The sequence below is a fragment of the Diospyros lotus genome, chromosome 6 (genome assembly GCF_014633365.1).
Source record: "Diospyros lotus cultivar Yz01 chromosome 6, ASM1463336v1, whole genome shotgun sequence".
Taxonomy (NCBI): Eukaryota; Viridiplantae; Streptophyta; class Magnoliopsida; order Ericales; family Ebenaceae; genus Diospyros; species Diospyros lotus.
In genome coordinates, this window is record NC_068343.1 from 8,419,753 (window position 1) to 8,433,181 (window position 13,429).

The 13,429-nt window shown below is 34.5% G+C and overlaps 1 protein-coding gene across 4 annotated transcripts in view; it reads left to right on the top strand.

The window, feature by feature from the left end:
- Positions 1-549: 549 nt before the first annotated feature.
- Positions 550-13,429, top strand: part of LOC127803595 (autophagy-related protein 101) — a 60,889-nt gene continuing 48,009 nt past the window's right edge. The window contains exons 1-8 of one of the 4 annotated variants that reach the window (XM_052339961.1): positions 555-722; positions 903-939; positions 5,505-5,590; positions 6,965-7,060; positions 8,898-9,069; positions 9,182-9,347; positions 10,090-10,213; positions 11,836-12,096. In XM_052339961.1, the coding sequence (XP_052195921.1) occupies positions 690-722; positions 903-939; positions 5,505-5,590; positions 6,965-7,060; positions 8,898-9,069; positions 9,182-9,347; positions 10,090-10,165 (666 nt within the window). In that variant the 5' untranslated portion in view covers positions 555-689 and the 3' untranslated portion in view covers positions 10,166-10,213; positions 11,836-12,096. Of the gene's footprint in view, positions 723-902; positions 940-5,504; positions 5,591-6,964; positions 7,061-8,897; positions 9,070-9,181; positions 9,348-10,089; positions 10,387-11,835; positions 12,097-13,429 lie in introns of those variants that run through there. The other 3 variants (XM_052339960.1, XM_052339962.1, XM_052339963.1) reach the window with 3 other exon arrangements.

Consider the following 13,429-nt stretch of genomic DNA (forward strand, 5'->3'; position numbering starts at 1 on the left):
GAATATTTTAAACCACAGCCATTAGATTTATATTTTTATATATAATAATATGTAAGTAGTTTAAAAAAAATCAAATAATCATAAATTTATAGATTACCCATACCAATTTGCAAAATCATTTTTAAAAATTTAATATTAAATTATTTTTTTGTAATCAATAAAAAATGAGTAAATACATTAATATATATATATCTTGTTCACTTGTTGGCACTAATTAAACTCATAATTATTTGATAAAAGAAAAAAAAAAAAAGACAAGTTTCGAATAATAGACACAGATTTTTCTTAAAATTAAATAATAAGTTCATGTTAATTTTTTAATTAAATAATTCACGTATGTTTTTGTGCATTGCTAACGAAATTTAGTAAAGAAGATTTTCAAAAGACGGGTAAAAGAGTTATTTTACTTAAAATAAGGGATGTGGTCACAATTTATGCAGGAGCATTGAGCTGACATATTCTCTTAGTTGAAGGACTTCATGCAATTTCCCTAAATGTTGTACTTTACGTCTCTGATTTCTTAACCCCGATGTAGGCCCCCATTAACAGTGACTCATTACATCACTTCTAGTTCACGCAAAGCAACTTTAGGGTTTCATCCCCTCTAAACTCGGTTCCTATCAATTCTCTGACGCTTAAAATTCGATCGTCAATCGGAAACGCTCTTCAACTCCGTCGTAGTTGGTAAAATGAACTGTGAAGTTTGTCAGCTCGAGGAATTGGTATGCCTCTGTGAAACTTTTATATACACATTCAGAGTCCTACAATTTTTTATTCTGCTTGAAAAGGTTTTCGGTTCTGATCAAAATTGGACAAAACTGCCTAATTGAGATAATTCGCTTGTTTTCGGTGCATTTGGGTTTGTTCATTGACTGTGGGATTGTAATATTTTGTGTTTTAAGGAAGTGGAGCACTTCGAGATACGGGAAGTTCTGCGATGTAAGTTAGCGTCTCAAATTTTTGATTTATTTCGTTGATCCTTCTGATTGCATTGCTTCTATTTTTTCTTGAGAAGTACAGTTTCCGTAGGTTTTATTTCTGCGTAGGATTTTTTAATTATTGTTTCTACGATGAGCTAAGAGATTTTAATTGACCCAGAATTATATTTAAAAAAGAATCATTATGTAGTATGTTCCTAATCCTACCAATCCCCAACACAAGGAAAAGAAAAAAAAAAAAAAAAAAGAGAAAAGATTCTTCAAAGTCTGCTGGTTGAAAATCAACAATACCTACTGTTCCACTGTTTCTTACCGTTACTTTTATCACTTATAGCATAATGGCTCCACGTACAAGATTGTAAGGTCTTTGGTTCAACCGTTCAATCCAGATATTGTATGGCAGCATATACAAAGCTTTTCAGAGAGCCTGAACAATGCAAGCATGTTTTCGATTCCAAGTTTCTTTTAGAACTACCGCCAGCTCCCTGTTCTTGTTACTGATTATTTAGTTATCATGTTTTGTCAATACAATAGGTACTCTATTACAGCACTCTAGGCTAATTTTCTCCTTACCTAAGTGTTGGTGGGTTTGAATATGGACTCGGGGACACACATATAACATGTTAAGTTATTTCTCCAATTCCAACCTAAACCAGTGCCATTCACACTTGGAGTTGCCTATAGATAGGCACCCCATCCCTTGTTGTAAGTGTGCCAAGGTGAGTGCTATTGATGCCATATGAGTGCCATTGAAGGCAACACTATGAAAGTGTACCTGTGTGTTGAATGTTTTTTAGTTCTTTTGTGCAAAACTACACATTGAGTGAATTATCGTGTAATCATGGGATCTAGGATGTAGGCATTGAGGCCGAACAACGTTAAACTTCTGTGTTCTTTATTTCTTCTGATTTTTGTTAGGGTTGGCAATGGTTCGGTTTTGTTTCGGTTTTTGCGAAAACCATAACCAAACCAAACTTAAACTACTAAAACCAAAACCAAACCATTACCCATTGGTTTTAAAAATTAAAAACCATAACCAAACCATTTGGTTTCAGTTCGGTTTCGGTTTTAACTATGGTTTTTTTAGCTTGATCCATACCAACAAACAGAGACAAACTTTTGCAAATAGCATTCACAAAAATTTTTGATAACTCCACAATAAACAAAGACAAAATCTAATAAAGTTACCTTCTTCTTGCATAAAGTTACAAATTAACTTCAAACTTCTTGGATATAATTATTTGATTGATAAAAATAAAATAATTTAAGATTAGGTTTTACTTTTATTTGTTAATTACTTTATAAATGTTAAATATTTTATATATTTGTAATGCATTAGTTAAAATACTTGTAAAAAAATGCATTAGTCAATATATATTATGTGTATATATAATATATTAAATAAATAAATATTTATTATATATATGTATATTCGGTTTGGTTTGGTTCGGTTACTCATACATTCAGTTTGGGTTTTGGTTTAGATTTAGTGAAAACCATAAGCAAACCATACCCATTGAAACAGTGTTCGGTTTTTCTCCAAACCAAACCATTACCCAGTCAAACGGTTTTTAACCGCATTGACTGGTTCGGTTTCGGTTCGGTTTCCCACGGTTTCGGTTGCAATTGTCATCCCTAATTTTTGTTTTTGTGATCTGATACTAAGCGGTATAAAATGTTATGCTGCCCAACACAACACAATTTAGATTAACCAACATGACAATGCATTAGTAGTCATTGAAAGAATATATATTTACGTTAAGTATAAACGAAGACAAGTTAAATTTTTTTTTTTTTTCATATTGTGGACTACAAAGACTTTGTGGCCTTTTACTGATAGAAGCATTGAGATCCATACGGTTTTTGGGTCTCAGAAGTTGAGGAGCTGGTCAGTGCATTCCCATGACAGAGCATTAGCATGTTTTGCTTACACTTAGAGATATATCTTCTCATGGAAGCTAATCTCTTTTAGGAATTGATTAAGCTGCAATTCCCTTGTGGGAAGGGGACTGGCATCTTGACATATACATAACTTCTCCCACCAAGTTATGTAGAGGTCTCATGTGGGGATCACAGTGTGTTTGGGCACCTTACTACCTAATCATTATCCTTTAGTATCCTAGTCTGTTTGTCAACCTAAGCTGTCATGAGATCATAATTTGAAGAAGAAAGGACTGGCAAGATTGATCTTAAGTCAAGTAGTTCCCATTTGAGCATGTGACTTCTTGTAGCAAGTTGTAATAATCTACCTAACTAGCATTCCACCTTGGTACACTTATAATTGAAGGTGCTGGAACCAATTTTTTTTATCATGTCAGGATCAGATAAATCCCAGGCTACTGCACAACAATGTATAATTCTACTATATGAATGCTTCTTGGCAATATCCTTGCCACATGTATGTAGAGGGAGGAGGAGGGGGGCAAGGGAGGGGCTTCTTATCCTCTCAATGTTCATTATGGAAAAAGACTCATTTTGCTTGTAGGGCATCCCCAGTTCATGATGGATTTGCCTCTCTTTTATAGGCGTTTGTGGTAAAAAGTAAAATGATAAAATGCACATGTCAAGGGGATTAAGGCTTGCTTGCTTAGATTGCCTAGAAAATTTACCTTGTAAGGTAAGGTTACAATGAGGTTGATTTAATTGTTATTTGGAGACAGTGGTTGCAGCTTATACCATCATGATTTTAGATTTTGTAGCCCATAACAGACTGGCTCGGGTGGACCTCTCTCTATGATTTTAGATTTTGTAGCTCAAACTTGCCACTTGAGGGGGCCAAGCCACTAAATAGGCCTACTATTTTAGCCTTCCAAGCTATATTTTTTTGGATCCTGATAGAGAAACCAATATGGTACTTGTTTGGGCCATGACAAGTTGTACTCATAAATGCATAGTTAATGTGATGATGGAAAATTTTAAGCCTGAAGATATAAGGGGAAAAACTATACTTGAAGGTAGTAAGTCTAGAGGCTGCCAATAGTTACTGATCTCGAAGCCATAAATGAGAAATTGCATTTGAAGATTACCTGAAGGCATAGATGGAGAACCTGTACCCTAAGGTACTAAGGCTTAGAGGACTGTCTGAAAGGCATAAATGAAGACTGTACATAGAGATACTATGGGTAGAGGCTGCCCAAAGGCATAAATGAGATATTGTATAAAGAGCCATCATGGAATGACCTCAAGAGAGGGTGCAGTGAGCCAGTCTTGGAGAGTTGCTTGAGGCATACTCTTTTGAGCCAAAAGGAATTCTGGCCTGAGCTACAGTTCAGCTGCTTGATCCAGTGCAGTCTGAACCAGCACGATTAAAGTGACATGGTTGTTACCTTCTGATGCATGCCTTCTAATGATGTTGGCATAATAATAGCAGTCGCCTTCTTGGGTAAAGCAGGTACCTGCATTATGGAGTATGACTAATGAACGGCCTCAGAAACTTGTCATTTAACGTGTCAAGGATAAATACTAATCATTCATGGGGAAAGACAAAAGACTAGATGTTTTAGCTCAGGGATCACCATGGTAAATGTGGTTATTATGACTTTTCATATGTTAGTCCAAAATAAGACTGGACAAGTGAGAGCTAGAAGTGGCTTGAGCTGCATCACTTGCTTGAACCATAGTTATGTCTAATCCAATACGAGTGCATTATGTCATCTCACATTGTGCATGCACATTTTCACGAGGCTGACATGTGAATGATGATCCTGTTTCTTGATTAAAGAGCTAATGCTATGGGGTGAGAAAGGAGGGAATGCCTACAATATGAAGTAAGGAAAATGATTCAGGATGTTAGTGTTTTTCCTAAGGTCCCCTTGGAGTTGAAATTTCTAGAGTCTGCATCTGTACTTCCAGTCCATGACATGTTCAATGGTATTGCAACAATGAAGACTATGCAAAAGACAGTTTTGTATTGTTTCTTAATTTTTCTTTTCTGTCCTCCTGTTGTTAGTGCTACCAATTTTTTTTTTTTTTGAGAGAGGAATATAACATTTTTCTTAATTTTATCTGACTTTTGCATGCCACTTACTAAGACAAGGTCATCATGGAATTTAGTTTGACGCTCAATGATCAATAATTAGTTTCTAATGCATGGTCCGTATCCTTTCTAGGTACTTGACCATATCTTGATGGTAAATTTTTAAATGTCTCTGGCCTATATTTGAATATGATTCAATCCATACCTAAGACCCAAGATTGAGCACCAGAGCTGTTCATAGTGACATACCATAAAGAATAATATGCAATAAGTTCAGATTCTCCAGATTTGACTATCATTCTAAACAGTTATGCCTGGATCTTCTGAGACCTGGGATGTTTTGCCTCCCTAACCAATTATGTTACAACCATTGAATCATCTTGGTTTGATGAACATGGCTTATGTGTAAGTCACGTAGCAGCTTGTTGAGCAATTGTCTAGTGGCAATCTTGTTATCCTTCTTTTCTGTATCCTTGTGTGTCAACATTCACTTAAGACTTTTTTTTTGTACTTCTCTTATTTTGTTGATCAATCATTGAATATTATTTACTATTTGCTTGAGTAATTAACCAAAGTGAATGTATTTGCAGGTATTCTGCACACAATACTGTTCCATAGGGCTCTAGGTCTTGTGCGGCCCAAAGATGTTGATCTTGAACTTTTTGAAATTACATATGTAAGTCTTTTATTAATTGCCACAATTGTGGTGAATATTATACTTGGTTTAATACAGAACCAATAGTTGATGAAGAGAAGGAACTCCCCCCCCAATTCAGTGGGGGATTGTGTTTATTTTCCAAAGAAACAAAATAACCATCAGAATACTTCCCCTATTTGCCTGTGGAATACTGACGATTAGATTAGGGGATTGGTGACTGATGTGGGCAAGAACCCAAGCATTAGATTCTTGTATTGGGAGAAGGTTTTTGGGGTAGATTTGTGGTTTGACCAAATTTGGCTAGAGAAATTTGTTCCTTGGCCATCATTTGGTAATTTTTTGTAGCACTAACTGAGACTTACCAATCAAATTTGGTTTATTTTAGCCAGTACACCTTGTCCTTTCCTGCCCAACCATAACAAAAGCAACTTAGCTGAGGTTTGTAATCTTTTTTTATTCCACTGGTCCGGTGCAACACCACAACAAATGTGAGCTTTGCCTTTAGCTTGTTTAGCTGTCTGTCTGTCTGTCTGTCTGTCTCTCTCTCTCTCTCTCTATATATATATATATATGTATGCATGCATGCATGCATCTTTTTGCTTCTTTCTATGTCCACATACTTGAGATCTGCCTTAGTTCAGATAGTATACTTTCCTTCCCCCCCCCCCCCCCCCCCCTGAAAGTGTATCTGTGTTGATAGAATGTTTAGCCTTTCCCTGTATTTAAACATCCCAATCCTATTCTAGTCTTTTGTGCTCCACCGGGTATTTTGAAAAAGTTTAGGAAGATAAAAGCTTCTATGGAGTTCGCTATTTGTTTGGTATGTATCAGTGTATTATGGAAGCATTGAAACTAAAGCAGAAAATGTATGTGGTGAATGAAATGTTATACATTTTTTAATTTGCATGGCATTGGCTTTGGACTTCAGTGATGCATGGTCCTTAAGAGTTGCCTTTTTTTTTTTTTTTAGAGTTTTGTACCATAAGAAAATGTGCTATGTTCCACCTGATATTTTAACCTTTCATTTTTATTTAATTTACTTTTTTATAAGCTGGATTGGCCTTTTTATCTTGAAGGCGCTTCATTATGTCTATAGGGTTATATTAAAAATTGAGGCATTAGGTGGTTTTGCACTGCAAATTTCATTGCTAAATTTTCCATAAGAAACATAGAAAAACCTGATGTTCGAAGCTCAGCTGGATCAAGTAATTTGATGCTTACAGAGCAAACATTTGTTCTTCCTGTCAGTTGTTGACTAAGTTCTACATTGTCTTTGAAATCTGTGTTGTCTTTTCCTTTTAACTGGATTTTACCTCAGGCATGATCATAGTTGATCATTTTGTTTTGGCACTCTGATTTTTATTATGTATTTCTAATAGTTTTATTGGATAGGTCCAATGTGGTGACATGGAACTTGAAAAGAAAATTGATGAGAAGATCAATCAGTTCATTGATAGAGTTGAGAAGCACCCAAACAAGAAAAATCAGGTCCGCTCTTTATCTGGCTTTATGTAAACAGATCCTTGAAGTTATGTATGATTTACACGTCAAAGTTCACATCAGTTGTGGTGAGTAAAGACTTAATCTGCATGATTTGCAAGTTATATATGAGTTTCTTTCTTCACATTTGTAGATATTATTTCATTTGATTGTAGTTCTGTGGTTGCAGTTTCTCCATCTAAGAAAACTACCATTTTGCATTTGCCTTTCTTTTATCTTTCCCTGTACCAGCCTTGTCTCCGAATGCTGGAGCATTAATGAAAATTAAATCAACGAGTCTTCATGGTTGGCCATGCGCGCACAATTATTCCTCTGCCTTTTGGAGTGTTTTGAGTGGCAATTTTTGTTTTTGTTTTTGCTTTTGCTTTTTTTGTTTTTGGGTGTGCATGAGGTGGCAATTGAATCTAATGCATGAATAATCTGCCATCTTCAACCATACCTCTGAGACAATGCTTAGCCCCATCTGCTCCTGGATGATGGCTATGGCTGAGCTTGAATGAGTCTCAGAAAGCAAGCACTTCCTGAACAATTGTCCTTTTTGTTGGATGGTATTCTAAAATTGAGATTCTAAGCTGCTTACATCTCCAATAGACCCAAATCCCATAGCTTTTTGCCTCTATCTTCTCCAAGAACAGCACAAATACTGCAGGGCTGAGAGATATTTTGCACTACCACTGTATTAGGCATCAATTTCCATGGAGGAGGTACTTCCAATTTTAATTAAGTTTAGCTTTTTGGCTAGAAGCCATTAAGACGATCATGAAAGGCTGTCCAGACTGCAGTTTATGGAATGCAAGTTGAGTAAAAATATAAGTATGGATGGTGTTTTGGCAAAACAAGATCAAATCTTCTCAGGAAAAGGTTAGTTCAGATATCTTGGATCAATCATCCAAAAAGATGGAAAGATTGATAAGATGTTACGCATAGAATTAAGGCAGGTAGGTTAAAGTGCATGTTCTAGAAAAATTATAGGACTAATATAAGACCAGCTTTTTATTATGGCATAGAAAGTTGGGCTTAACATTGCAAAATATGACCTTATTGGAGATGAGGATATTAAGATAGATGGGTGACCATACAAAAAGAAAAAAGACGATAAAATTAGAAATCAGATATTTTTAATGAGGTTGGAGTGGGCCCTATTGAAGATAAGATGTGTTAGACATGATTAAAGGTGGTTTGTTCATGTGAGACAAAGCAATAGAGACTTCTGCAAGAAGAATCAAGAGTGGATTGAATGGAACAAGTCTTCTACACAAGAGGTAGAGGAAAACCAAGAAAAATATGGTGGGAGACTCATAGGTATTATATGAGTTATAAAGGCTTTGCAAAAGATAAAACCATAAATAAAAATGATTGGTGTGCTAGAATTCTTATAGCTGCCTATATAATGGAATTAAGGCTTGATATGTTGTTATAGCCATAGATAGCTATTCCGGATTTAGAATTCATACAGCTGACCCTATCTAGTGGGATTAAAGCTTGTGATCTTTATTGTAGCCATACAGCCAGCTAGCCTGTTCATGTGGTGTCATTTTTTCTTTTTTTTTGGTGTGTATTTTACTAGGCAATTCTTTGTTTAAGGCTGGAGCTTACACTGAAGATGTTATTGTAATATTTAATATTGTTTCAGCTACTCTATAATCTGTTTTTTTGTATGATGTGCTTAGTTTTAGATTGCTGCATGAACTAATTTGTGCAGGCGTTGCAGTACTCATCTTCTTTGTCCCACCACCAATCGGTTGCTTTGGACAGCTTTAAACCTTTCCTTGTAAATTGTTACTTCTTTTTTCACTCATGGACATCTTAATTCTTAATTGTGCAGATATGTTTATCCTTCTATGAAATGAAAAACAAACAAGCAACAATGACATGGTTCACTAACAAAGTTGAGCGCTCACACTGGGAACAATGGTATATAAATTTGAATGTGGTGCAACAACCGAAAGTGCATTCTGGGAAGTCTCATCATTCAAAACTTGTAGTTGACCCAGGAGGTACAAGCATTATCATGTGCTGTTTCCTGTCCACACTAATGCTTCATGAATGATTCATAAAGATATATGCCTCCCCTCTTTCCCACTGAACTTTCCCTCCAAATGATGACAGAGAGTAGTGCATTGGAGGAGAGAAGCCATAGACGGGCAGCACTGGAAGCATCTCTTCGGGAGGTCTTGTTTCAGATAATAAAATTTGTGAATGAGAGAAAAGATCATGTTCCCCCCATACCAAATCTCGAAGGTGTCTCTTTTCCCTATGAAATTACTATCTCAAGGTAAGTGCGGTTTGTTCATGGTACTGTTTTACCGATATGGTTGTTTATCTCAATATTTGCCACCTTCCTTAGCGGTAGATATTCCCCGCTCCCTCCGTTGTACAGGCCTTTTTACTTTTTTTTTTTTTTATTCTTTATAATATGTTTTGACTATTTGGTGGCACTGTCTCTGAATGGCCATCTGTTTATTATGAAGTGAAAACATTCAGGTTGGTATGCAAAGAATGGAAATCTAATGTATGGTCTCCTATTAAACTCTGTATTTTAACATATTTTCTGTGAGTATGCTCCAAGTAGATAAAGTGTCATTTATCAATGATTGCGGGGATTTAATGTTGTTTGTTGTTGATGATCCAGGCCTTCTGGCTGGCAGCTATTTTGTTCAATGACAGGATCCTGTGGTAGATTTTTTTTTTTTATGGGATAAGTGTGTCAGAATATTTGTTCCAGTTCCCATAACTGTGAACATGATATGTCAGAGGTGTAAGATTGGGTTCTGCATGCAACAGCAGCCCATTCCTAATCAATAGACATGACTGAGCTGTCAAAACCAGGAAGAGAATTGCTGTATCTTGAACCTTTTGTTGTCTGCCCACATAGATAACTGCTTTGCTGACGTCCTCTAATTTGTTCTACGTATTATTTTTGCTCAAATAGAATTCTTGATGTGGTGATTGCTTGAAACATAAGAAATGCCAACCATTGGATTGCTGATTTAATGGGGACATTGGCTTTGTTTCAGTTCATCGGATTCCGCATTTGGGATTGACATGTTTAAAAGGATGCTTCAGACTGGACATCCGACCATGCTTAGCTGATAGATGAAGCGCCTCACTCTGAGCTGCCATTAGACCCCTCAAGCATGGGTAAAAATTGGTCTCTCTTTTATGTTAATGTTGATATTTAAGTGTGTATATACTATAGTAAGCTTTATAACCCTGAATAGAGAGCTGCTGAGATAAGCAAAGTTGATCTATCTGTAAAGAAGCGGTTGGTGTGTACATATTATTATTATTATTATTATTATTAAATTCCTCTATGTCCTGCCTTTAGCATTTTGCTTTTGCTTTCGCTTTCCCGTTCCCATTTCCTTTCAAGCGATCTATCTTTTTCCGCCGCTGCCGTCTTCTACTTGTATAATGCCGTTGATGCAATTGCCAATGCCGGCCATTTTGCACCATTATTGATGAAAGTGACTCGAGTCTGTCTGCCATTCATTTGAAGTGGCAAATTTGGACTTGGATTGGATTTGGATGATTGTGTGTCTACTCGTGGAATGACAGGCCATTTGGTGTTGGAGAGTGGATTGGAATTGATTGGAGGAGCGTGGCCAGCCACATTAACTAGAAACAGGACAACCCCCGGCCGCCCACAAAAAAAAAAATGCACCCCACCATATATCAAATAAATAGTTTTAAATTATTAGACTAACTTTAACAAGAATTTATATCTGTTTGTTATTATATTATAAATAATTTTTTTATTCTAATTTTACTTTAAAAATTATGTTTGTTCAGACAACAATTTATATTTTCTTCTCTATTTGATTTTTTATTTTATTTTATTTATTATTAAATTTTAATTTTATTTATTTTACCTTACATATAATTTTTACTACTATAAAAATTTATAATTAAATATATAAAATAATTAAATATACATAAAATTAATAATTAAATACATAAAATAATCAAATATGTACATATTTAAAATTAATAATTAAATATATAAATATATGATATTATTCTTTTAATATAAAAATAAATACAAAATATCTCAAACTCATATGCTTGTCACTACTTTCCCTTTTGATGCTATTAGTCTGTTCATTGTTATCGCTGTCGTTGTTTGCTCGTCGCCACCAATTCCCCTTTAATATTGTTGTAGATGTTAGTTGTTGCCACTGTTGATCGTCGTCTCCGACCTCCTAGAGCCTCTATGAGCCCGTTCCGACAATAAATCGGCTGTTGAGATGGGAGTGATGGTAAGGCTTGGTTAGATGTGATGGATCACCAAGTCTGATGAGGTTTTGACTATTTGCTATCGATTTGAAAAATGAATTTAGCATTGTGGGAGTGAAGAAATTAGCTTAGCTCTCTAAATTTTTGTTGGAGGTAAGACTTATTTCTTTGATATTGTTAAGTATATGACCTAAACTTGTACAATCGAACAAAAAAAGAGGTGGTGACATAAGTTATTGTTTTTTGATTTTAGAGTGGGAGTTAAATTGGTTATTATATTATAAAAAGAGTTAAATAAGTTAGGGGTTATTCTGTTCGTATTTCAGTTTTTAGTTTTAAATTTATTTTTAATTTTGTGTGTTTGAGTGTTTGTTTTGAGATTATTGAAAATGTGTTTTTTTTGTTTGTAGTATTTTCTTCATTTTGAAAATTTTAAGCGTATTTATGATAAAAATAATCAAAAGGATTTTTTGTTATTTTAAATTTTCTGGATACTTAACATAAGTTTTACTTTACTGCATTGGCAGGATCTGGCACTGGAGTTCCAAGGTCTTGAACCTGCTGCTGGAGTTGATCTTCTCTCTGTAAGTTTAATTTACCATGCATGAGCATGTGTAATAAGATGAACTGGCCATTCATTAGGATGATAACAACTCCAGAAAATACATGCTTCACAAACATGTGTTGGATTTCAAGCTCCATATAATTATTCGAAGGCGCTTTAACAAAAATGTAATTATTACTGCTCGTGATGCGCTCAAGCATGAATATTTCACTAGTCTGCAATCAACTTGACATTTCCCTGATCTGGTATTCGTCTCCCAATCACCATAGCTTTGTCATCAGAATAAACAAGTGGTAAATCGATGTACCCCTTCTTGTTTGAACTATCAAAACTCCCAAAACTTTGCAGCCATCACCCTCTGTCTGTGAATGGCTAGTGTAGAGAACCACATTTTTGGTTCTTTTTTTTTCTTGCTCGGCAAACAAATTATATCAAGAACAAAAACAAAACCAAATTACATAGGATGGAAGAGCAAGAGCAAGGTCTCAGTGGCCATAACTTGCTCTGCCATACAAATGCTTGTTAATGATTAACAATATAAAACATTCATTAATATATGCTTAATATAACCCTTCTCTCTCTATTTCTGGCCGCTCGAAGGAGAAGGAATCCCCCTGGATTCCTCTTCCAAAGCCCACACCGTTTATTCTCTCTCTCTCTCCCTCCCTCTGTTAATCAACATATTGAGCCCATTTATTCTTTCTTTGTTAAAATCTCTCTTCCTTTACCTACTACTGCGCACCAAATGAATCTGAAGCAAAATTCCCAAACAGAAGATGAAAGCAAAAGAAGCACAGAAAGAAGGGGGTTGGGTTGGTGGCAAACCTGTTGATAAAATTAAAATGTTGTTGAATAATGTTAGAAATTTAATGTTATTTTGGATTTAAAATTGTAATTAATATTTGTTGTAGGATGGCTAAATTTTGGCTTTAAACTTGCAACTACAGTGATTTATTTAATTTTTTTAAATTGCAGTGATTAAATTGATTTTAAAATTAAAACTTAGTAATTTATTTAACATTTTATAAAAAAATGTGTATATTTTTATTTTTATATATGTGTGTAAAGAATAAGCCACTCCCATTTACATTTTAAATTAGTGATGTAGCAATGAATGAAGCCAGTGTGCATATATATATATATATATATATATCAAATGGGTCATTCTATTTTGATTAGAGGTTTAAATTTGTAATTATATATAGTTTATTATTAAAGATGAAATATATTATTCTATTTTTAAATTTAATATTTAAAATTAATTATTATACTTTAAAAAGAATCTCAATCAAAAGAATTTTACTCAGACTTCAAATTTAAATTGGAAGATTTTTTTTAAAAAAATAAAATTAATTAATTAGTTTAAAATACAATAATCAGATTAATCTCATATCTAAAAATATATTAATTTATTTGACTCTTTTAAAATATAATACCTAGTTCAAACTTTAAATTAAAATATAATTGAGTCATTTAATTTTTCATCCGAAATTAATATAATATAAACAGTACAGTACGGTACACACACACACATCCAGTAGATAGAGAGAGGGCTT